The following is a 24,666-nucleotide window of genomic DNA, read 5'->3' as shown; positions in this document are numbered from 1 at the left end:
TCCTCCTTTATTGTTTTTTTTATAAAAAATGTTTTTGTTCATATGGTGTACATTTGAATTTTACAAAGCTGCTTTGTCAAGAGAAAATAATTAACTATTTACAGTTCAGCAAACAAAAATATAAAGAAATTATAAATCAATTATAAATTCCTGCATTCAAAATGTTACTTAATAAAAGTATAAAGGTATTAGCATCAAAATGTGATGTAATAGTAATATATACTATATTATTGGATTATAATTATTGATGCATTAATGTGTTCATCACTTTAATGTTGCAGCTGGTAGTTTTTACGTTACTTACATTAATACCCATTTTCCAATTCATAAAGTTTTGCATATCTTTCCAAAATACATTTTAATGTATGTATATATATATATATATATATAATTCTCTATCTGAATTACAAAAAACCTCCCAAAGTTGATGTAAAAAAGGATACTTATTTTACTGTATTTATTATTAATTCAATATTTATTCGAAATACAACAAGACTTTTCCTACTGTAAATAACCCATGATATAAGAGCACGTGTTCAATAGTGTCACCTTCACAGTTTCTGTTGATCTACAGATATGATCTTTTATAGCAGGGTAGTACCCCACAGTACCTGTATCTATTTGTTTGAATGCAGAGAAACTCCACAAGATGAAATCTGATACTGGAAACAAAATGTCAGACCAGTTACATCTCAAAGCCAATCAGAGGGCAGTTTTACTGGTGTTTACTGTCGCTCTCCCTCTATGGTCCAATCACAGCTAAGTCACGAGTCACCAGCTTCCGCATTGGTGACCAATGATTCTTTTAAGTAGGCGGGACTTTATAGTCTACATGGTTTCTGATTGGTTTGCTGTACTCTCTACTCTTCCTCGCATCACGAGCTGCTCCACCTAACGGGAAGCAACGACGGCTGCTTAATCTTTCATTGGGGAAAAAAAAGGGTGAAAGGCGAGACGAAAACGTAAAAACTTGTGTTCGGTAAGTCAGTTTGATTTTATGGAACGGCTGCAGTGGCAAGTGGAGATGTTTCAGTCTCCAGCATCGTTATTTTAAAGTGTTTTCCATCCCCTGTACCGGGTGACGGGGCTTTTCCTCTGTCATGAGATGTAGCATCTTGTGTGGAGACAGAGGCCTTCAGCTGCTATGGGAGAGAGATAGCTAGCTAGTTATTCAGTTAAATGTTGTATCGTAGTTCTATGTGTGCCTAGCTGTCTTTTATTCAGGTTAGTGTAGCTCTAAGTTGTATCCGGTATGAACTCGATAGCGTTGCCGCATATTTAATGAATATTCCAGTGTCACATTTCCTAGCCACTTTAATTAAGTTGACGCTAACTTAAAAACCCAACGGACATTTCGAATGTGTCAGTTGGTGTCCGTTGGTGTCCGTTGGTGTCCGTTGGTGTAACGTTAAATCTAACCACAAATCTGAAGAAACGTTCAAAATCGGTCAAACCGTTTGGCTGAAAAGTTAGTTTTTCTAATCCTAATGTTTAGTCTAACACATAAAACAACATTTATATATAAAATTATAGTCTCATGTGCCCAAAGACTAAGAAAATATAGTAGAAACTACACTATATTTCTACATATGCAGTGTAATAAAAAAGAAAAATGTATTATATATTCAAGAAGATAAATAAACACAGTGTTAGTTTTTAATAATATTGTTCATGTGCTCTACACATTTCAAAGTATGTCTGTGCCATATTTCAAGACTTTACATCAATTTGAACACGTGTTGTTTTCCTTAACATACTACATTAAGTCTTTGGATCTTTGAAAAAACAATTGTTTATTACTATTGTATCTAACTATATAATAAACATGCACACATTGAGCACACAGGCCCATTCTCTGCTGCTGAAGCAGGCACATTGTATGCATCATGTGAGAGGAGGAAGGGCTGGCCTTTCAATAGTGGGCATGGACTTACTGTTTTCATTCATATGATCTTTCCTCTAAACACTTAGTAAAATACAGATTACGCTAGGTTATATGTTTAGAGTGAGCGAGAGATAGATGTCGAAGAATACAATTCTTGTGTTATAGCAGCAGGCATTGCACAGGAGTAAAAATTACACAGTAAATATAAAACATTTTGCCACATCGCCGGATTTGGTGTGAATCAGGCCTTAGTTTTAATTATGCTCTACATATGCAAGCCCGATTTGCAGGCAACCTCTTGTGGGCCAGAAAAAAGTTCAGAAGGGCCGTATTCGGGCAGCTAGTTGAAAAGGCCTGAATTAGAAGCTGCTGGAACACAGGTGTCAGTGTCCACAGTCAAGCGTGTTTTACATCGGCATGGGCTGAGAGCCTGCCGTGCAAGAAGGAAGCCCTTGCTCCAGAAGCGGCACCTTAAGGCTCGACTGAAGTTTGCTGCTTGGACAAAGAAAAGGCCTTCTGGATGAAAGTTCTGTGGTCAGATCAAACTAAAATTAAGCTGTTTGTCCACAATGTCCAGAAATATGTTTGGAGGAGAGAAGGAGAGGCCTTTAACCCCAAGAACACCAAGCCTATCGTCAAGCATGGTGGTGGTGGTAGTAGTATTAGGTTCTGGTCCTGTTTTGCTGCCAATGTTACTGGTGCTTTACAGAGAGTAAATGGAATAATAAAGAATGAGGATTACCTCCAAATTCTTCAGGAGAACCTAAAATCATTAGCCAGTAGGTTGGGTCTTGGGCGCAGTTGGGTGTTCCAACAGCACAATGACCACAAACACACATCAAAAGTGGTAAAGGAACGGCTAAATCAGGCTAGAATTTAGGTTTTAGATTGGCTTTCACAAAGTCCTGACTTAAACCCCATGGAGAACTTGTGGACAGTGCTGAAGAAACGAGTCCATGTAAAAAACACATTTAGCTGAACTGCACCGAGTCTGTGAAGAGGAGTGGTCAAAGATTCAACCAGAAGCTTGTGGAAGGCTACCGAAAGCGCCTAATTAAAGTAAAAATGGCCAAGGGACATGTAACCAAATATTAGCATCGCTGTGTGTATATTTTTGACCCAGCAGATTTGGTCACATTTTCAGTATAAATTCATAAAAGAACCAAGCTTCATGTTTTTGTGTACTCCAATCACTCTTATCACAGAAAAATAAAAGTTGTATAAATGGAAATATATAAATATAAATAATAATATATAATGCAGATATATAATGCATATAGATATATAATATATATATATAATATATAATAAATAATATATAAATATAGTTGGATATTGGAAACTAAAGACTGCCATGACATGCATGTAAACTTTGAGCACAACTGTATAGCAGTATAATGCTTTTATCACATTGTGCAAAATACGGACGAAAGGTATTTTAGCTGCTTCAGTTTTATGGTACCTGTTGTTGTTGTTGTTGTTGTTGTTGTTGTTGTTGTTGTTGTTGTCATTCGCTTTTCCTACAATGATGAGTCAACATGTCTGCTGTGATAAAGACATGTACATCAGAAATGATTAGTCACACTTCTTTGCTATGATTATTTGTGAGGGGTTTTGACTTTAAGTTGAGGTATTATGTTCATCATTGACAGAATGTACAAATTTGTATTTGTTTGTTTAAAACATTGCAATGAACACAATTAATCCTACAAGCACTTTCTTACAATGTTTTAGGGTTCCTCACTCGTTTTCTTTTTTGAAATGCTTGTGTCTTTTTATCACTACCATCTCAGCCTCCAGCCAAGATGATCCACAGCCTGTTCCTAATCAACGCCTCGGGGGACATTTTCCTGGAGAAGCACTGGAAGAGCGTGGTCAGCCGCTCCGTATGCGACTACTTCTTTGAGGCACAGGAACGTGCCACTGAGCCGGAGAATGTCCCACCAGTGATACCCACACCGCATCACTACCTTATCAGTGTGCTCAGGCATCGCATCTACTTTGTCGCAGTCATCCAGAGTGAAGTGCCACCGCTATTTGTCATCGAGTTTCTGCACAGAGTCGTCGACACGTTCCAGGTTCTGGCCCCTGTGCATTCTTCAGTCCGCTTTTAATTTATTTTAAATGACTTGTATCTGACTTTAAATACTCATATTCTGCCTTTCTATGTTCGCAGGACTATTTCGGAGTGTGCACAGAGGCTGCTATTAAGGACAATGTGGTCGTCGTCTATGAACTACTAGAGGAAATGCTGGATAATGGCTTTCCGCTGGCCACTGAGTCCAACATCCTCAAAGAGCTCATTAAGCCTCCTACCATCCTCCGCACAATGGTCAACACCATCACAGGTACAATCCGTCTTTATGTTTACAACAGGCCACCCGGTTCGTATGTTATCAGCCGATTTTAAATGGCCGTTATCAGCCTCATAGATGTGGGTCAGAAGGGGGCCTGTCTTCTCAAACTACTAGGTTTGATCTCAGAAATAAAGAATACAAGAAGAAGACACCAACCTCTAGCGACTGTATAATTATGACAGGAGCAAAGGCGGGAGTCAGGTGTCGTAGTTCAAAAACAGCGGGAGGGGTGGAGGTTGGCTAAGTAGTTTTGAATTCAAACTGAGTTGGAAAAGGGTTCAGGGCACTATTCATAAGACAACACAGCCATTATTTAACATTAATGTTGTTCATAGACAGAAAGCTGAGATAATGTGAGGTCTAAATCACAGATGCACCAAAATAACATGACTCATCAGTATGAGCCATAAGTCTGCATAATAACAGGAACTATTGCAACAATCTTTTTGTGTGCTCTGCGTAAATGTGCTTGTTGTTGTTAATTTGGTGAACGTGTTTTGCAGGCAGCACCAATGTTGGTGAGCAGCTCCCCACAGGCCAGCTGTCAGTGGTGCCATGGCGACGCACTGGAGTCAAATACACCAACAATGAGGCCTATTTTGACGTGGTGGAGGAGATCGATGCTATCATCGATAAGTCAGGTATTGTTCTGAACAGCTTGCTCGTCAAACACTTCACTGTGCCATTGCTTTGCTATTAAGCCACTTAACTTAACAGATTACTTAATGGGAAAATGAAATTGTTTAATATGTTTCTATAAAAAAAAAAAAGCTTATAAGATGCATTGATGCTGATAAATGAAAGTATTGCATGTTATGGACATTTGCACACTATAATGTTTACATTAACAATTTCTTGTTTGGGAGAAACCCACAATTGTTGGCGTTTGTCAAGAAAATGGTCAAATGAAAGATATTGAACAATAGCTTAAAATATCTGCAGCCAAGGTTCCTGCAGATCCTTAAAGTCTTGAATTCATTAATCTAATAATAATAATAATAATAATAAATAAGGCCAACATTGGTATTAAAATATCTTAAATCAACTCTTAAAAGTCTTGAAAATGCTAAAAAGGATTTTATTAATCTTTTCGTTCTGACTGAAATATCTATTTCTTTATTTACTAAATGCCTCACATGAACGTCACACACATCCAGACGGGAAACACTGAATGTAAATTTGGTCTTAAATTTTATTCTGAGTGGCATTTGAAAGTCTTAAATGTAACTTGCCTTAAGCTGTGGAACCCTGGCAGCTTTACGCCACCAAGTTTAGTGTCCGCCTTCAAATTGATGACAAGAATGATTTTGTTGTTAATTTGTATGTTTTTTTGCTTTCAACCTCCACCCCTCCCCCTCAGGCTCCACTATTACAGCGGAAATTCAGGGAGTTATTGATGCCTGTGTAAAACTGACAGGCATGCCCGACCTCACTCTCTCATTCATGGTGAGTTTCCACTTTTCCAGACTTCTGAGCCTCTTGTGTAATTTTATCAAATGCGCTAACTCTTGTTTATGTACTCTGTGCATCCACACTATCACACTTGCATACACATTTTGTATTGCATACATAATTGCAAGTCCAATCTAGATATCATAACCTGTATCTTTAGGATGAGCACTATAAGTTCTCACATTATTTCTATCAAGTTATTATAATCCTTTGTTGCTTTATCCAAAATGCTTTGAAAAGGGCTGAAGATGCAATGGAATGATCTTTGCAGTATAATTATGCACATTACATTTCTATTTTCAACCTGGCCCTTTGCCTCACTCTCCCAGAATCCTCGGCTGCTGGATGACGTCAGCTTCCACCCGTGTGTTCGGTTCAAGCGCTGGGAAGCTGAGCGGATCCTCTCCTTCATCCCCCCTGATGGAAACTTCCGGTTGCTCTCGTACCACGTCAGCTCTCAGAAGTCAGTGTTTTTCACATCTGCTTATTATTCTTGCTAATATACAGTATGTTTTCTGTCTTAAGGTTTTCTCCCAAGCAGTGTACTAGTATTAGAACACAACAAATATTATTCCACTCTGATTGATGTTGTCTGATGTTCTGCTTCTTCTTCAGCCTGGTGGCGATCCCAGTGTACGTCAAGCACAACATCACCTTCAGAGAGGGAAGCTCCCAGGGACGTTTTGACTTGACTCTGGGACCCAAACAGACCATGGGCAAGTCCGTGGAGTCGGTCCTAGTCAGCAGCCAGCTGCCCCGGGGCGTCCTGAACGCCAACCTCAACCCCTCCCAGGGAACATACACCTTTGACCCAGTCACAAAGGTACTTAGAAATGTTGTTTATATGCCTAAAAGAAGAAAGAAGGGAACGTGTGCATGAACAGGAATGTGTAGAGGCCTCAACAAGCCTAAATGATTTTGCTAGTGATCTCAATGTTTTTTTTCTTTATCAAGATGTTGTCATGGGAAGTTGGCAAGATCAACCCACAGAAGCTTCCCAGCCTGAAAGGCACCATGAGCCTGCAGGCCGGGGCCTCCAAACCTGACGAGAACCCCACCATCAACATCCAGTTAAAGATCCAGCAGATGGCCATCTCAGGTACACCCCCCCCCCCCCCCCATTATCCTCTTACCATTGTCACTTATCCTGAAGCTTTCAATTAATTCCTTCATTTTCTGCAGGAATAGATTTTTATTATTGAGATTCTTTGTTAAGCAACTCAGAGTTTACATTCCTGCTGAACTCTCACACAGCCAGGCTGTTTCAGAGAGTTACATTCAGTGCTGGGTTGGTTGCTCAAAAAAAGTATTGTATTACTAATTACTTGTTACATAAAAATAAATAAATAATGCCATTTTAACTTACTCCCTGCTGGGGTTGGGCATCATTTGGATTTTCATGGTTCCGGTTCTGCCAATTAAATTGTTACACTATTGTTAAATACATTTTGCATTACTCCTCAACATTTCCAAAGATGCATTGCCACATAATTGCCAGAACACAATATAACGTTAATCATGAATTAAATGCAAAAATACACTTTACCATGTGGTTATTTCATATAGACTATTTATTTATTGAATTACCAGAACATATGCTATATTGTAATATATGGCTCTTGTGATAGATTAGCACCCAGCCCTACTTTAGACAAAGTCACACAAATATTGTTGTTGCTCAAGCGTGCACGGAAAGACACGTTTTAAAGAATTATTCTTCTATCCGCCTATTATATAGATAACTGAAGAAAAGACTAATGTAATGTGATTACAGTAATCAACACTGGTTAGATTCATATTTTAATATCAATATCATTTCCACTTTATATTTTGCATTGAGAATAATTTGACCTCAACCCCCACACATAAGAGAAGCTTTCAACATGGGGCTGCTCAGCTGATTACCACCTGACTGTCCCATTGTGTGAGCACACTGACATGTGGCCACTAGATGGTGCCAGAAGCATTAATACGCCTCCTCACATGACATCTACGTTACATCTTCTTCTTCTGTAGCGGGATGTGTCTTAGTTAGCAGACATATTTCCTAGCATGCCATTATTCTTAACAGGATTTTAGGTAATAGACAAAGAAATATTGCTTTGACCAGGTGAAGTTACAGAGCGGGTCGCAGAGTGCTGAGCTGCATAGTGCGTAAAAGTAGCCAAAGCTCTGCTGAAATGTTGGAATCCCCCGGCCATCACTGAGAGGAGGTGCACAGTCTTATGGCCAGGGGGACAAAAGAGTTGTTGAGCCTGTCTGTGGAGCAGGGAGTGGAAGCTGTTATAGCTGCAAAGGGGGGGCCAACTTCATATAGTATGGGATGTCATAAAAGCTCCTGTAGGTGTAATGTGTAGGTGGCCCAATACGTTTGTCCATATTGTGTATTTTGAGTGTACTTTAAACGTATGCGTTTAAAGTTTGTTAAAACTGTATTTTTGTCCTGTAACAGGGCTGAAAGTGAATCGACTGGACATGTACGGTGAGAAGTATAAACCTTTCAAAGGCATCAAATACATGACGAAGGCTGGCAAGTTCCAGGTGCGGACATAAAGACTACTGCTCTGTGACTACTGGACCAAACCACCATGAGACTGACGGGTGATGTGACATGGAAGGGGAGTTGCTACATTCCCTGTGTATATGCATTTCAGGTTTTGACACATTGGAGGCTCCATGTAGCAGTTAAGAATGGACCATTGCACATAGAAACCTCTGTAAGTAAAACTGACCTGTTAGCTTCGAGTCAGCAACAGTTTCCATCAAGCTGAACCAAACCCAGCTTGATTTAGATTCCTCTTCTTTATCTGTACTGTAACAGCTCCACTGATCATTTTAATCATGAGCCCAAACCAAACCCAAGCACTTACAAGAGAAGTTTGTGTTATACATGCTTCATCAAGTTTAAACATTTCAAGCTCTAACAAACGATCTGATGCTGCACTGCTCCAGCTGTAGGTATTCACCTTTCCACGCAGTATTTCATTGTGTATGGCATGTTTGTGTGGGTAGATGTGTGCTGGTGACTGTTTTTACAAACAACATATTGGACCAATAGTATATCAAAATTGAGCTTCTCCTATAATAAACTGTTTCCCATGTCAAAGGACCGCTAAGATAAAACAATAGCATACGGTGTGTTTCCATCATCAGTTGGTGGATCAATAAAAGCAAAATGCGACAAGTGCATTGGAAACCGATTTAGGGAATAAATAATGGCGTGCATGAAGCATGTGACTTCAACGTCCACTGAAGCTTCTGCTCCACTGAGACTACAAATGTTCTCCTCATCGCTCCACACAGATCTGATGTCACCTTCCTCACATTAATACATGAAGCTAACACACACGTCATATTTCCATCTGTTTTTCAACATTGTTTTTCACAGTTTGAGGTCTGACTGACGCTCTTTTAATTACGTCTTTCTTGTTGCGCCCTCTTCTTCTGTAATGACAGAATTGGTGCCCCCCACTGTGTATCTCCACAAACCAACTCCTGATCATTCACAATTTTTTTTGGGGACGTTTACAAAATTTAGTACACATTTAGATGGAAACCTGACTATTGTCTTCCAGCACTAGTTTATTTGATCGGCTGACGCTGTAACAGACTAAACTAAGTATTTATCTCTAAACCAGTAAGACCAGTAAAGTTCTATTCTTTGTGTTTTCTTCACAACCTGCTCCTGAATATTATGTTTCTCTGAGCCTCTTTAAGTGTCGTCATTGCAACATTCCCAGTGAAACTTGATCTCACTGTATTTCTGATCATCCTTCTTCCTCCTGTCGAGTGTTTCTAATTCATTTCTCAGTATTCGTCTGTTTTCCTGCTCCTCTTCTCTTTTTGTAAAACCTTTGCTGATGATTTGGTCTGCAACACTGGAGTCAGCACACTGACATACGAGTGTGACACTGGAGCCGTCCTCAGTCGTGCACTTTCACATCTGCTGGTACTCACGTTTCCTTTTGATGCAAGTGACATTGCTTTAGCTGTTTGAGCTATTTATTACCATGAAGGTTTCTGGGAGAATTTCAGGTTCACCTGTTTTATTCTATTATTTATTAAACGAAACAAAAGATCTATTGCTTAAGTAATGTCTTGTGTTAAACTGTTTTCTATCCATGCAGCGTACTTTCATTACATTCTTTTTAAAAGCTTTAACTCCAAAGGAGCTTCTAATTGAACCACATTATGACCAAACATATAGAAACACTTGGCCAAGAACAATAATTTTGATCCTGTACATTTGGTGCTGAACACTATGGTCTAAATTATCCAAGAAATAATATTTCTCAAAAACTATATTAAGCTCTGTATTGTGGTATAATGGCCAGGTACCTCAAGAAATGTTTGCAGCTTTCCGTTTGTGTTTGTTTAACAGCCTCGATGGAGTGTTAACATGGTGTAAAAATAAAGATGTGATGTGTTATAACTGAGCGATCACTCATTATTGAATGTGTATGATACGAGGAAGATATTGTTCTTTGGAAATGACAACTTCTATTCATTTCTGTTTCTGTTTAAATGGATTTGGAAGTGACATGTTGAATATACACAATAGCATTTTAATGTGTTTTTAACAGACTGTCGTGTTGTGTGTCTGATATGTCACGAGTCATCAAACGTGTTCATGTCAAAGCTCTGCAGACACACAGCCGGCTACAATAACATCATGAAACTACTGTGCAAACAAATGTTTAGATTTTGGTTGTGACTCTTGACTTCGTAAACAGAAATAACATCAGGTGCTGAACTGAACCAGCATCATGTTCATCTGATGAGAACTCCCGAAGCTCCTTGTGTGGAGAGCAAATCTGAAGACTGACGAGTTCCTGTTCATCAGAATTTAAAGATAGTAAGTATTGAATACTCCTCGTGTGATGCCATCGTCTTGAGATTATGTCGTCCACTTCACCTTAGAACTCGATGGAAGTAACCACGAGGAGCAGGAGTCTCAGAATGACACAATAAACCGAATACTACAAAGGTTAAGAGCTAAAAGCAAAACAGCTGTACCCATTTTTAGCAAATGTATTATAAATTACCACGGTGTGTTAGTGTACGTGTACGCAGTCATGTTTTGTGGTACTGAAAGCGGTATACTTTAATTACTCTGTACATAATAATATCTGTATGTAATGTCTGTATTTGTAGAGCACCTTTCATACAAGAACTGCAGCACAAAGTGCTTCACAGCAGAAACATAACAATTAGTACAAGATTAGAATAAGAGCATTTACAGAACAATAATCACAGTGTTGATGTACATGAGTCTGAAGCACCATTATCAAAATATCAGAATTAAAATATCAGAATTAAAATAATATAAAATATCAGAATTAAAATATCAGAATTAAAATAATATAAAATATCAGAATTAAAATATCAGAATTAAAATAATATAAAATATCAGAATTAAAATTATATAAAATATCAGAATTAAAATAGTATAAGATAGCAGAATTAAAATAGTATAAGATAGCAGAATTAAAATAGTATAAAATATCAGAATTAAAATAGTATAAAATAACATTGAGATCATGCCTAGTTTCCGTATCTGTGCCGTACTGAACGACCTCCTGAAACCACGTTCATCACCATCAGAGCCACATGTTGAAAGCATGAGAGGAACAATGGGAACAGTGGTGTGTGTTCAGCTGGTTTACTCCCTTTGCTACATTCTTGGTCGTCTTCCCGTTTCATAAACAAACCCCAGTTTGTTAAGTTTTATGAAATCTATCTGTTTAAAACCAGTTTTTCTCCAATAATCTTACATTTATCAGAGAAACTTCCTCTTGTTCCCGTGGTAACACAGTCTATTTGTAAAATAGAAAAGCCCAACTGAGGACAAGCGTTGAACATTAGCTACAGCTATGAACTCTGCATCACTTTCATGCTCTGTATTGGGACTAACTTGCATCGTCCCTCTCAGAATAAATTCAATTCAAACAGGATGCTTGTTTGGTAATATGCTTTACATTTGTTTTCTCAGGGTAAAGGATAAATATGAGCTCCAACACACCTGTTTACCTCAGACATGATTCTTCTTCTCTGGTTTGTTTTGCGCTCCTTTGGACCGAAAGACCTCCAGGCTCATATCAGACATGCAAGTGGCAGTAAGTTGTCTTCATGCTCGGTGTTTTGGGAATAAATATCAGATGAGGACGTAACACAAAGTTGATTTACTGTATGGAACCCGCAGAAATGTTTCAGGATCTACGTGTATATATCATATATATCTTTCTGTGTGTTTTAGGGGACTGAGAAGGCAAAACTCTTGGAGTCTCACATAAGGAATGACCCAAATCCTGAGGTTCCTGCTGGGTATGTGGCACACAGGTGTACTGTCTGTGCAGTAAACTTTATTCAGCAACATGTCTTTCACTGGCTAATCATTGTTCAAACTTTCACAATGCGTTCAAAGGTGAGTTCACGTATAACACAGGAGTCTTATCAATTTCATGCAGGTGAAAGGCAGAGCAATAATCATTAAGAGCTGAAACCTTGACCTGATGTCGCTCTAAATGCTTCCGCTTCGTTTGAAGGTTTTGAGATGCTGCAGGCGCCGTCCCTCCCCAGCATCTCCTGTGTTTAACATTACAGAGGTGCCAACAAATATTCTGAAAAAGCTGACGCAGTTCTACAGCGTGTCCCCCCCCCCCTCCGACTCCTACTCCACTGGAAACTACCACAGCGCCCAAACTGCTGCAGCCTGTAAATCATTCACACAGAAATTCTTGTTTGAAATTGTTTACCAATCACGTTTTAAAAATATTTAGTTTCAAACTAAATGATCATTTGAAATATGTCAGTACACAATATTCCCCCCCCCCCCAGTAGCAGTAGCAGTAGCTCATGAAATGGGCTGTAGAAGAACGCTCAATGTGCGGGTCATCATTATTTGGCATCCCATAAACATTTGAACTTGACAATCCAGTTTGAACTCGTTCAGAGTCTGATTCTTCCCTCTGCGATGGAGTCGAATATCTGCTGAGTCATGGGTGCGTAGCCCTTGTTGTCCTGCAGGTAAAACAAAGGGTCCTTGATGGCGTCAGGGTTGAAGCCCTCCTCTGCCAGCTTCACCTTCATTTGCTTAAACGTCCCAGTTACTACCAGTGCGCCCTGCCAGACGAACACAGATGGTTATGTAACGGTTGTAACGTGATATATGTGTTCGAATCGTATTGCGCAAAACGTTCTTTACCTGTATGCGAATGAAGCATGGTCTTGCGTAGCTGGGGAGGCAGTTCTTGACGTACTGATACGCAGCGTTGCTGTCAAAGTCCATGTTTTCTTTCAGCTTCACTGCTGCCATTCCAATTCGTCCCTCGTGTCCTAATCAGCCAAGGTCAACGCAGAAAGACGTGAGTATGAACTTCTTTCTGTTTCATAAGTGACTCGTGATCACAATGGTTTATGATTAAAGGGCATGTGAATCCAAAACAGACTCAAATTAAAGGCCTTTACTCAAATCTTTACATTTGTACACATCTTTTCTAACTGGTTGTTACCTGGCACCTTCACGCCGTAGACATTAGCCTCCTCGACGCAGTCTATCGTCAGCAAATGATCGGCCACCTCTGTGGTCGCCACGTTTTCTCCTTTCCACCTGTAATAATGACCAAACAAAGACAGGTAACTTGTTTTAATTCATTGCAGAACATGTTGACATAATAACTTTTATTGGTCTTGAATATAGTGAAATGTAATGTTATATTAGTTATTATTGTATAGTTATTAAGCGGCTGAAATGTGTTTCCTCAGACGGGTGGCGTCTCCCTTAGAGAGAGGGTGAGAAGCTCAGCCATCAGGAGAGACTCGGAGTAGAGCCGCTGCTCCTTTACGTTGAAAGGATCCAGTTGAGGTGGTTCATCTAGTAAGGAGCCACCTGGGCGCCTCCCTAGGGAGGTGTTCCAGGCACGTCCAGCTGGGAGGAGACCCCGGGGAAGACCCAGGACTCGGTGGAGAGATGATATCTCCTCACTGGGAACGCCTCGGGACCCCCAGTCGGAGCTGGAGGATGTGGCCCGGAGAAGGGAAGATTGGGGTTCACTACTGGAGCTGCTGCCCCCGCGACCCGACCCCGGATAAGCGGTAGACGATGGATGGATGGTTATTGTCCGACTCATCAAACATAAGTGGAGTTGATAACTCTGAGTAACATAAAGCTACAAAGGTTCTAAGGTTCAGGCTGTGACCTTGTTCCCAGATGTCTTGTCTTTATTATTCGCTCAGTATGTCGACCGTGTTCAGTTTTCTTCTACCACTCACCTGAACGTGTCTCCAATGCGGTCTTGAAAGAAGATGAATCCCTCGCTGTCTATCTTTAGGAGGTCGCCGCTGTTGAAGTAGAGGTCTCCCTTCACAAACACATCTCTCACCTTCTTCTTCTCTGTCTGCTGACTGTTCTTGGCGTAGCCGCTGAAAGGTGTACTTTCTCCGATCCTCGCCACCAGCAAACCGGTCTCTCCTGCGGGCGAGAGCAGCAAGCGTTGTGATGTGTTTTAGTAAAAGCTAGAAGAGGTCACGAGGGAGAGATATCTTTGGAGGACATGTGGCTCACCAGCGGGCACTTTAATACAAAATCCTCTGGAGTCTTTGACCGGCTCCTCTTTCTCTGTGTCGTACCTGATGAGGGCATAATTATATGCCATCTGAGAAACATGCAGAAGATTATAAAGTGATTAGTCATATAAAGAATCTTGTTTTGCACATTTAAATTCATGCAGCATCTGTGTATATGTGCTATTTATATTGTAATGATGCAATTTGCAGCTGCAAGTTCGTCCCATGGCGTTAAATGTTACCCTACAACAAACAACAACATCTTACTTTGTGGAGAAAATGCTCTTTGCCAATAGCTCCAACTTTGCCACAGTAGTTGACAAAGCCAACATTTCCTTCTGTCGCTCCGTAGCACTCACAGATACGAATGTCCCCGAATCGCTGCAGGAAATTCACCCAGGTGTCGGTCCTTATCCCGTTCCCCAAAGCCAATCGGACCTGATGATCTCTGTCATTGTCTCTCTGAAGAAGAACGAAGAAGAGCGAAGGAAACGTCACATTATGTTTGCTTTGGTTGTGAGAGCAGTCTGATGCTGCAGGTGTAGCTGTCCATGCAAAGCTACATTTATCAACATGAGTTCAGAAGGTTTTACAAACAAATAACAGAAAGAAACATAAATGTAGAATGCAACAGGTGGTTGTTAACCACAGGGGAGGTTATCCTGAGCGTCACCTCAGGTGTGTTGCACAGGTAGCGCATCACTTCTCCTATGTACTGAACAACAGTCACGTCGTACTTTCTGCAGTCGTTCCAGAATTGGGAGGCGGAGAATTTCCGTCTTAAAACAACAGTGATGCCTGGAGATGAAGAGGCACAGATCAGCAGCATATAAAGGAGTTGTAAACAGTATAACACACAGCTCAAGTGTTATTACAGGTCATATACCTGAGTCAGTTCAACCTTTAATAGTTTTATCATCTCAGGAGTTACCTCTTTCTATGGCTCCACAAAGTCCCATCAGAAATCCAGCAGTGTGGTAGAGAGGCAGGTACACGAAGAGGACATCGTCTGAGCGTACGCCTGAGATGGCCTGACAGAAAGATGACATCCATACCCTCTCCTGGTTGATCACAGCTGCCTTGGGAAGCCCTAAAAGAAAACATCAGCATTAGAAGCATAACACACATTTGTTCACGTCCTACCTCTGCAGCTCAACGCCTGAACACTCAAACACACACACGTGCAGATTAGAAGAGACGGTCAGGCTACCTGTGGTTCCTGAGGTGTAGATGTACAGCGCGGGACTCTTAAGGGTAACGTTGGCCCTCAGCTCAGGTGACAGAGGCTGGTCTGAGGCCTGCTGAATGTGAACAGAGAGGCTTTCGATGCCCTCCACATCACAGACCTCGCTGAGGATGAACACACGGACGCCCTGCTGGGTCAAGCTGGGCAACACCTCCTCTACAGCCTCCCGCAGGTCTGAGGGACAGAGAGGAGGACGTCAGGGCAGTGACGAAGAACACGGAGATAACAATCATGGGAATCTGCCGATATAAGCTTATTACAGATATATCTACGTATTGTTAGTTAATAAGAAACTGGAGGTCATTTAAGTTTCTGCAGCAGAGGACTGGTTTAATGTTTTGTTTTTATCTTTTAGGATGCATCTTGGTCACATTTTATGTTTTAAAAGTTCTTATTCATGTTATGCCTTCATGTTTAAATACATTTATTTCATCAATATCAGCAACAGCCTCAACAGTACAATAAAGGTCAGATCATAATTAAAAAGAGCATTTCATTCATGGATAAGTGACAGAGAGGCATCTCTCCTTATACTTCTAATGCAACACTAGACACATAACTAACTGCAGTGAAGCACACAGAGGATAATGTTCTGTCTCTCAGCTCACCGGCACCAGCGACCAGCACCGTGGCGTCACAGCACGAGAAGCAGTGCAGCAAAGATTTGGATCTGATGTTGTGGTTCAATAAAGAAGCTTTGCATCCCAACTTGGACAGTGCGAGCCACATCCACACAAACTGCGGATCGTTGCCAAGGAAGAGAGCCACCGTGTCCCCCTCCTGCAGGCCGGCCTGCGTGGACAGAGCCCTGGCCACCTTGTTGCTCTCCTTGTCTGCTTGGCTGTAAGTGTAGGAGCTGTCCTCGAACACGAGGAACTTCTTGTCCGGCTGCTTCACCACTTTGTCCAGAAAACAATCCAAAATACTGTAGAAGGGTTTCTGCCTCTTCACTTTGCTCATCCTTATACCAATTTTAATTGAAGCAATTGTGAAACTTAAATCTTGAAAGAAATAAGGATTTCTCCAGTAAAGCAACACTGGCAGAAGTGCCAAGCCTGCAAGAGCGGAGTACAGAATATATGCTTCCATCATCACGCAGTCAGCCTGGCTGCAACGAGTCTGCGAGGGTTTGCAGCTCAACACGGACGTGTACTGAGTTAACGCCCCTGAACTTTGACCAAGACTCCCCCCTGGGGGAGTAACACGAGAGCTCCTGAGTGGAGAGTTATGGGTGTGTGATACTTTGCATTGGACCAAGTAAATCCAGTTCTCACCTCTGCTCTGTAGGTGTGTGCGCATGTGTGTGTGTGGGGAGGGGGGGGGGGTTCTCACCCTCTCCTCTGTAGGTGTGTGCGCATGTGTGTGTGTGGGGAGGGGGGGGGGTTCTCACCTCTCCTCTGTAGGTGTGTGCGCATGTTGTGTGTGTGGGGAGGGGGGGGGTTCTCACCTCTCCTCTGTAGGTGGTGTGCGCATGTTTGTGTGTGTGGGGAGGGGGGGGGGGTTCTCACCTCTCCTCTGTAGGTGTGTGCGCATGTTTGTGTGTGTGGGGAGGGGCAGTGATACTGATGTGCGTTGTGAGAGGTGTTAGTTTACGGTGCACATGCAGAACGGGAGTTGTGTAGTAAAGTAGAGGACACTGACTCTTAAGTATCGATCTTATCACGCAAGTATTGATGGATTGTATCGGTACATCGGTTATTTAGATCGATCCGCGCCACCCCCCCCCCCCCTCGTGGAAATACATCCTCTCCCCTTTCTGTGATCCTACTTTATGTGTGTTATCCTCATGTTGTCAGAAGTGCACAAGTGTTACCAATAATAACTCATTGTGAAGCCTGAAACAATCTCTGCTTGTCACACAGGTGTGTCAACGACCTGCACACGTTGAGTCCAACACACTGACACCACGTGACATGTTATTCACCACACAACTTATACAATCATGCTTTATAAACATCAGTATAACGTGTACCTGTTATTGTCTATTTATATTGTTTATGTTTTGTTTAAGGCTAAATAAGATGTTGCGTTTTGTGATTGTGAATGTTTTCTTTGTGTCACGTGACGCTCTCTGCGCCTCGTGCTCTTATCTCTTGCTCAGCAGAGGTCCACATCAGAGCTCGGTGGTCATGTAATGCCTTGCGCCACGGCAGCTTCCGCCTCTCCATTGGAAAACAAAATGTGCACAATGGAAATGAAATATGACCTAGAGCCTGAACACATGTGTGACACTGTTTGGTCAAGTTACTGTTTAAACAGTCGTGTTGACCCTGACAGAGTTATCAGATGAAAGATTCATTTAGTTGAAAGCAGCAAACGGATCATAAAAGAATAAAATAAAACATATTTTCTAATATTAGGATGGTTGAGACACTTATTAGACAACAGCAGTGCACTCTTCTACATTAGGTTAGATGTCTGGAGTGTGTGTATAGTTTTATTTATGGGTGTGAAAGATTAGTTGTAACGTCCTGTGATAAAAGTCCTAAATCTGACAGAACTTTGTATTATATATATATAATATATATCTATACATAATATATAATATATCTATATCTATATATATATAATATATATAGAGATATATATGTATATGTAATATATGTATAATATATAGTAATACATATAAAGATATTATAATATATATATATGAATACAAGAGAGAGAGAGAGTAGAGAGAGATAGTCACAGAGAGAGAGAGAGAGTATAGAGAGAGAGAGATAGAGAGAGAGAGGAGAGAGATAGAGGGAGGGGCCGGGGGGAAGATAGAGAGGATCGAGAGATAGAGAGTAGATATAGGTAGAGGAGATGAGAGATAGTCAGACAGAGAATAGGAGGATCAGAGAGAGGAGTAGAGAGGATAGTATATATATATAGAGAGAAGCTGATTTAGATAGAGATAGATGGATAGAGAGAGAGAGAGATAGTATAGATAGGGAGGACAAGTAGAGAGAGGAGATATAGATAGGTAGAATATAATAGAACAGTAGAGAGAGAGGAGTAGAGAGTAAGGAGAGACAGAGGCCGAGTAAGATCGTGAGAGATAGAGATATATGAGATAGAATATATATAGATGAGAGATAGGCGAGAGATAGAGATAGAGAGAGAGAGAGAGACGCGATATAGAGAGAAGATGAGAGAGAGAGGAGATAGATATATAGAGTAGGTATGTAGAGTAGTCTTAGGTATTCTCTAGTAGATACAGGATATAGATGTAGAGATATAGATAGGAGGACAGAGGTTATGAGGGGAGAGATAGAGATAGATAGTAGATAGAGAGATAGAGCTGGCGGCAATAAGATATATAGAGAGTATCGGAGTAGAGATCAGAGATAATAGAGAGAGAGAGCAGGAAGAGACAGCGTAGCCATATAGAGAGAGATAGAAGATAGAGATATAGATAAGTATATATATATGATACATATAGATCAGTATATCTGAATATATATATATATGTATCTAATATATATAATGTATATAGATATGATATATATATAGATTAGATATATATATTATGTATAGATATATATATATATATAATATATATATCCCAACATGTTCCGGTCCACATTCATTTATATAATGTTTATCATACTGTGACAGTCTTTGGCTGCATGTGCATTTGTCTCCACCTTGTGGTTTTTTCCACATGTTACGCCTGAAATGTGTCTTTTTTTTTAATTATTATTATAATTATGAGTCAGATCAGATCAGACATGCACGTGAGAAGTATTTCTGGAGTGAGTTTTAGTGAAAACATGAGTTCAGTCACTGAGCTGAATAAAGAAGCTGCACTGTTAGTGAACATCTGCCTTCAAAACCCAGCCAGACATTATTTTACAAGTTACCAATTAGAAACATGTCATTACAACATTATAATGGCCGTTTCAAACATTTTTCCTCAAATGACCACTTTGACTCGTCACATGGGCCAGTTTTAACCCCCACATCCCCGTGGCATGAGGGTACAATGGGGATGTATCCTCATGTATCCCCCCCATTCTGCATGAATCCCTCGTCCGCCTCTTGCTCCAGCTGGCAGTAGTCCACTCCATAATTTACTGATGACCCCTCCAAAAAATACAACCCCTCTCCCTCCCTCTCCCCCCCCCCCCCCCCCCCCCTCTCTCTCTCTCTCTCTCCCTATGTCTCTCTCATATCGGCTTTAAATCAGAGTTATGTCATTAGGCTACAACTTTCCCCCCTCTCTCCCCTATTGTGCACGAGTACTTTTTATAAGTGGAAAGGTTTTTATAGGTGCATTTTAGCTTTAATCATTCTTTGTATGCATAAGTTCTTTTGACAGAGTTGTTTTTAATCATTTATTTTCATTTTGCAAACTTGTGTGAAGGCTGAAGAGGAATATCGAAACACTGACAGAGCCCCTCACCGCGGCGGGTGGTACGTTGTCTCTCTTAATTGTGAATATTATGAATGTTGTTTTCCTATTAACACACTTTACAACACAACAACACATTCTGAGCTGCGTTATTCAGCTACAGCTCATATATGACACACCTGGAAGTTGCGTAAAGATATTATGGATGACATCATGAATGCATAATATAGAAATATAAAGTTATTGTTATTGGTGACGTATAGGATCGCAGAGTTCGAGGCTGTCACGTGGATATAAAGCAAAGTGTGTATTCACACCCGGGGAAAGTGCTGTTTTTGTCACCTTAAAGTATCCCACTCACAGCCCTAATGTGTGTGTGTGTGTGTGTGTGTGTGTGTTGCAGATAATGAGCACTATCTTAATGTAAATCTGATGCATGTTTTTATCTGATTGCTTTAATTGGTGTGGGCTGGCCATGTCGCGACCACGTGGGCTTACAGTTACAGTCACAACAGAGACCAGATGATTTACAGTGCTCAAAGTGTTGATTAGACCACGTGCGGAGCTGGCACTGCGCGTGCGGCTGACACGCGATGCATGATGCGTGCACCTTAGTGGAGGCTTTTCATGATTTTGCAATTAGACAACTTGTGGAGGGAAAAACAGGAACTATTTGGTTGTCACACATTTGTGTCATGTCGTATTTAGTAAGGACGTTTTCTGACTTTACCTGCAACTTGTCCTAAAGCAATGCTACTGCACAGTGAACAGGTTTAGCTAGCTTCAACTCACAGCAAATACTTCAAACTATCATTTACACCATGCATCTACTGTGTCCCAAACTAAGAAGTTTTGAGGCATACATTTTACTTATATGTTTTATGTTTTATGCGATTCTGCTAAAAGAAAAAGGTAGACGAGCTAAAAGTTCAGATTGTAGGTCAAATAAAGAACATGTGGATATATATTCGTATGGTCTATACTTTGTTTTACCCCAGCGTTTAGGGGAAATGATTGGTTATTGAATAAGTCTATTTTATACCGAAGAGGATTAGAGCTTATTATTATATATTTTATTAGTGTTACGCTCACGGCCAGAAAGCAAAACAACTACAAACACCAGCAACAGTTAATTCCACTGCAACAAAAACAATAAGCTTAATGATTTTCATATTCATTTTAAATCACAAGGGTAAAGTTAAAATAAATGAAAGTAGCCTACGTATTGTATAGTTTTACCCTCTGCTGCATCGCTGTTAAGAAAAACATGTTCAGAGGGGGCTGAGACCAGCAGGAGCAAAGAAACGTTGGGTTTTCTCTGCACAATTCCCTTTATTGATGGTTGACTGGAGCGTGTGACCACAAGACAAAGAGGACTGTCCCTGGCATCAACTTATCACCCCCGTCTTTCATTCAGGGAGACATAAGCCCCCCGTCCATGTGGGGTCTGCCATTAAAGCACAGTATCTTCTCAAACTGCTCACGTAGGCCTGTATGGCTACGAGCCAAGTGCATGCACCGCACTGACAGCTGTGTTTGGAAAACCAGACAGTATCCAGACAGCAATCAGACTGAACTCCGATATAAAGCGAAGCACGTCTCACATGCTGCACAGCTACTGTATACCAGATACTTAAATACTTTGTGAAGTGACATCTGATAATCTGATACATGTTGCCTTAAACAGAGCATTGTGTGTATCAGAGACCTTATACTTGAGAGTAGGTTGACTCACAGTCATGATCTCGTGTTCGGCTGTGATGACGTGTACTCGTCTCATTTAGCCACTTGTTAGCAAAACCACTTCCTAACTTCCAAGCATGAACACACATCTTGTCCTGCACTGATTTATAACTATAAAACTTCTACATACATTGTTATATTTGATGTATATCAGATCTTTTATGTGGAGGGAAATAAAAAGACACATTCCTTTTAAATGCACACGTTTTATTTAACCATAGCACACAAGAGTTAGCGGATACTGTCCACACTGACCATAAGTCAAACATTCAATGTCCCCACTGGAAACCTAGAAAAGAAATGTGTATGAATACTTAGTTCTTTGGTATTCGAGCATCGATTCATTTAGTTTGATCCCTTTGTCCATCCAGAATGTGCCCAGACTGTGCAGACACCGGCATGACTCTCCAGGCTCCAGCTACGCCACCCAGGCTGTGTTGGACCGCCAACCATCCCAAAGGGTAGCCCGGAAACATGGACTCCATACTGCAAGTTACACCCAGGGTGCTCTAGGTCCAACCGGGTGACCGAGAAAACAACATAATAATCAAGCTGTCCCTGGAGGGCTCGGACGAGAAGACAAGATGAACATTCAGCCAACGTTTTACACACAGAGTCAGGGGGATTGAGCCTTTCCCCAGCAGGTTGTCTCCCGACCAAACTTTCTTCTTTAACAGCAGATAAACGTGCAGTAAGTGCAGCCAAATATCCATGGTACATTTCAACGCTGTTGATTTTAAACTAACCTTTTAAACTTTTGCTTTTTTTGACTAATTAGGAGACAGAATAGACACAAGCGAGGACAGTCACCATGCCCAGGCCTCGGCCCGGTCCGCCACCGCAGGACATTTATGAATTCTCCATGGATGCGAAGGAGGCTCAGTCTCTCCACTTGCAAACGAAATCTTTAGAGACGACGTCTCCTCTGAGCAAATATATTGAGACCGAACACGAGCAAGCGGGGCTCTTCTCTCTGTCTCCCTTCGATGGCACGTCGGACGCCAACGTTGACCAGAAGAAAAGGAGGAAGAAATGTGGCGGCTGCACTCCCTGCCTCCGCAAAGACAACTGTGGTACCTGCGCAAACTGTGTGAACCGCAAGACGGGCAAGCAGATCTGCAAGCTGCGCAAATGTGACCAGCTGAAGAAGAGACGGAATGAGTGGGAGGTCAGCGAGGTCAGCGAGGTACAGACATGTTTATTGTGCAACAATACTACATTTAATGTTTTATGGGAATTGTGTTTGAAGGTAGTTTGGAGTCACATGAGCACCCAGGAGAAGCATGTGAGTAGTGACATGCTCAAGGTAGTTGAGGAGAACATGAGCGGACAGCAGGGAGTGCATCCAGCACTTTCCTTACAGATGTCACAAACATCTAGGTTTATAAATGTGCTTCCACAGCCACTCCACTTCTACATGAGAACAGAACTCAGATATATCTTTGTAGAGCACACGTCACACAATGATGCAACATGATTACAAGAAACTACTAAAACAAGCAGAAAGCATGGCGACTGTAGCGTAAATAAATAATATACTTTAATTATATAGCACTTTTCTAAACAAAGTTACAAAGTGTGTTACAAGATAAAAAAAAGCTAAATATGTAAAAGATGGCGACTTTTAGTGATTTCAGTGGGTTTGTTGACGGAAAACAAATTCTGATCTAGTTTTTCATGCAAAAATGGCGGAAAATGCTGTTTTCAGCCTCTCAAATGTGGAGATTTCTCTGTTTTCTCTGTTTAATTAAAGTGAATCTCTTTGGACCGACAAAACAAGACATTTTAACAAACTGGGATCATTTTTTACTATTTTCTGACATTTTATAGACCAAACAATTCATCTAAAATGACTAAACCGAGAGATTATGAGTATTTGTGTGTGTGTGTGCGTGTGTGTGTGTGTGTGTGTGTGTGTGTGTGTGTGTGTGTGTGCTGAGGATATGAATGGTAACTTCGTGGGTATAGATCCTACTTGAGTATTGTCTTTAAGATAAAGCAGTGAAAACTCTTAGTTTTGGTATGTGTGTGTGTGTGTGTGTGTGTGTGTGTGTGTGTGTGTGTGTGTGTGTGTGTGTGTGTGTGTGTGTGTGTGTGTGTGTGTGTGTGTGTGTGTGTGCTGAGGATATGAATGGTAACTTCGTGGGTATAGATCCTACTTGAGTATTGTCTTTAAGATAAAGCAGTGAAAACTCTTAGTTTTGGTATGTGTGTGTGTGTGTGTGTGTGTGTGTGTGTGTGTGTGTGTGTGTGTGTGTGTGTGTGTGTGTGTGTGTGTGCTGAGGATATGAATGGTAACTTCGTGGGTATAGATCCTACTTGAGTATTGTCTTTAAGATAAAGCAGTGAAAAACTCTTAGTTTTGGTATGTGTGTGTGTGTGTGTGTGTGTGTGTGTGCGTGTGTGTGTGTGTGTGTGTGTGTGTGTGTGTGTGCTGAGGATATGAATGGTAACTTCGTGGGTATAGATCCTACTTGAGTATTGTCTTTAAGATAAAGCAGTGAAAACTCTTAGTTTTGGTATGTGTGTGTGTGTGTGTGTGTGTGTGTGTGTGTGTGTGTGTGTGTGTGTTTTGCATGGCTGAGAGACTGCGAGAGCTACCAAACAGCAGCAGTGTAGAATTCCTGCAGTTGCCGGGGCTTTGTCCTTTGACCTCTGAGGCTTTCGAATCATGGTGGGGGTTAACCTTAGGCCAGTTTGTATTTGTGTGCGTGTGGGTGTGTGAAGAAAGAGAAAGAGTGCATGTTTAGCACTCAGTGTGCACTTATGTGTTAATGGAAGTGCATGTGTGTTTGTGTGTGTGTGTGTGTGTGTACGTGCATCAGCGTCTTAAACAGAGGGGGAAGGGCTGTAAAGTCAAGGAGCAGGACGGGAAGATGCAGTAAATGGTCAGCAGGGTTGGAGGAGGAGAAGCAGGAAAAACCAGACTGGGCTTGTACAGCATGAGCGAGGAATGGACAGCTACTGCACAAACACGTGGCCACTGTTTCTACACTCTCACACAACATGACCTCTTCTAAAGCACATCTCTATTTTGTGCATAACAAACCCTGAGTGGAAACAGCAAACATTGGGAAAG

The 24,666-nt window shown here is 41.1% G+C and overlaps 3 protein-coding genes and 1 long non-coding RNA gene across 4 annotated transcripts; 3 read left to right on the top strand and 1 right to left on the bottom strand.

The window, feature by feature from the left end:
* Window positions 1-851: 851 nt before the first annotated feature.
* ap3m2 (adaptor related protein complex 3 subunit mu 2) lies at window positions 852-10,130 on the top strand. The gene is made up of 9 exons (XM_029440455.1): window positions 852-979; window positions 3,679-3,963; window positions 4,062-4,233; window positions 4,746-4,883; window positions 5,603-5,688; window positions 6,024-6,157; window positions 6,310-6,517; window positions 6,649-6,793; window positions 8,147-10,130. Exons 2-9 carry the CDS (start codon window positions 3,691-3,693, stop codon window positions 8,245-8,247), a joined length of 1,257 nt encoding a protein of 418 aa, XP_029296315.1. The 5' UTR covers window positions 852-979; window positions 3,679-3,690; the 3' UTR covers window positions 8,248-10,130.
* A 2,480-nt stretch (window positions 10,131-12,610) lies between these two features.
* On the bottom strand, window positions 12,611-16,597 carry LOC115013502 (very long-chain acyl-CoA synthetase-like). The gene is made up of 10 exons (XM_029439849.1): window positions 16,114-16,597; window positions 15,470-15,679; window positions 15,191-15,349; window positions 14,933-15,057; window positions 14,527-14,721; window positions 14,258-14,348; window positions 13,966-14,164; window positions 13,206-13,303; window positions 12,899-13,029; window positions 12,611-12,816 (listed from the first exon to the last, which is right to left on the bottom strand). Exons 1-10 carry the CDS (start codon window positions 16,595-16,597, stop codon window positions 12,643-12,645), a joined length of 1,866 nt encoding a protein of 621 aa, XP_029295709.1. The 3' UTR covers window positions 12,611-12,642.
* Window positions 12,934-13,510, top strand: LOC115013503 (uncharacterized). The gene is made up of 3 exons (XR_003832805.1): window positions 12,934-13,058; window positions 13,226-13,329; window positions 13,459-13,510. It is a non-coding gene; the product is annotated as an uncharacterized LOC115013503 (long non-coding RNA).
* A 5,551-nt stretch (window positions 16,598-22,148) lies between the features above and the next one.
* LOC115014076 (methylcytosine dioxygenase tet3-B-like) lies at window positions 22,149-24,496 on the top strand. Its single transcript, XM_029440727.1, has 3 exons — window positions 22,149-22,278; window positions 22,366-22,773; window positions 24,413-24,496. The coding sequence occupies exons 2-3, from the start codon at window positions 22,399-22,401 to the stop codon at window positions 24,470-24,472; spliced, it is 435 nt and encodes a 144-aa protein (XP_029296587.1). The 5' UTR covers window positions 22,149-22,278; window positions 22,366-22,398; the 3' UTR covers window positions 24,473-24,496.
* The last annotated feature ends 170 nt before the right edge of the window (window positions 24,497-24,666 follow it).

This window comes from Cottoperca gobio, chromosome 9, assembly GCF_900634415.1.
Source record: "Cottoperca gobio chromosome 9, fCotGob3.1, whole genome shotgun sequence".
NCBI classification, from domain to species: domain Eukaryota; kingdom Metazoa; phylum Chordata; class Actinopteri; order Perciformes; family Bovichtidae; genus Cottoperca; species Cottoperca gobio.
Note: the sequence above shows the minus strand (reverse complement) of the source record. Positions and strands in the feature narration are given on the sequence as shown.

What these genes read in the sequence shown, in the direction of transcription:
- ap3m2 (XM_029440455.1), top strand. Translation starts at nt 3,691, where the DNA reads ATGATCCACAGCCTGTTCCTAATCAACGCCTCGGGGGACATTTTCCTG. An exon ending in ACCTCACTCTCTCATTCATG is followed by an intron (nt 5,689 to 6,023) that starts GTGAGTTTCCAC and finishes TCACTCTCCCAG; the next exon opens with AATCCTCGGCTGCTGGATGA. An exon ending in CCAGCAGATGGCCATCTCAG is followed by an intron (nt 6,794 to 8,146) that starts GTACACCCCCCC and finishes GTCCTGTAACAG; the next exon opens with GGCTGAAAGTGAATCGACTG.
- LOC115014076 (XM_029440727.1), top strand. Translation starts at nt 22,399, where the DNA reads ATGCCCAGGCCTCGGCCCGGTCCGCCACCGCAGGACATTTATGAATTC. An exon ending in AGGTCAGCGAGGTCAGCGAG is followed by an intron (nt 22,774 to 24,412) that starts GTACAGACATGT and finishes TACGTGCATCAG; the next exon opens with CGTCTTAAACAGAGGGGGAA.
- LOC115013502 (XM_029439849.1), bottom strand. Translation starts at nt 16,597, where the DNA reads ATGATGGAAGCATATATTCTGTACTCCGCTCTTGCAGGCTTGGCACTT. An exon ending in ACCTGTGCAACACACCTGAG is followed by an intron (nt 14,722 to 14,932) that starts GTGACGCTCAGG and finishes GTTCTTCTTCAG; the next exon opens with AGAGACAATGACAGAGATCA. An exon ending in AAGAGCATTTTCTCCACAAA is followed by an intron (nt 14,349 to 14,526) that starts GTAAGATGTTGT and finishes CATGTTTCTCAG; the next exon opens with ATGGCATATAATTATGCCCT.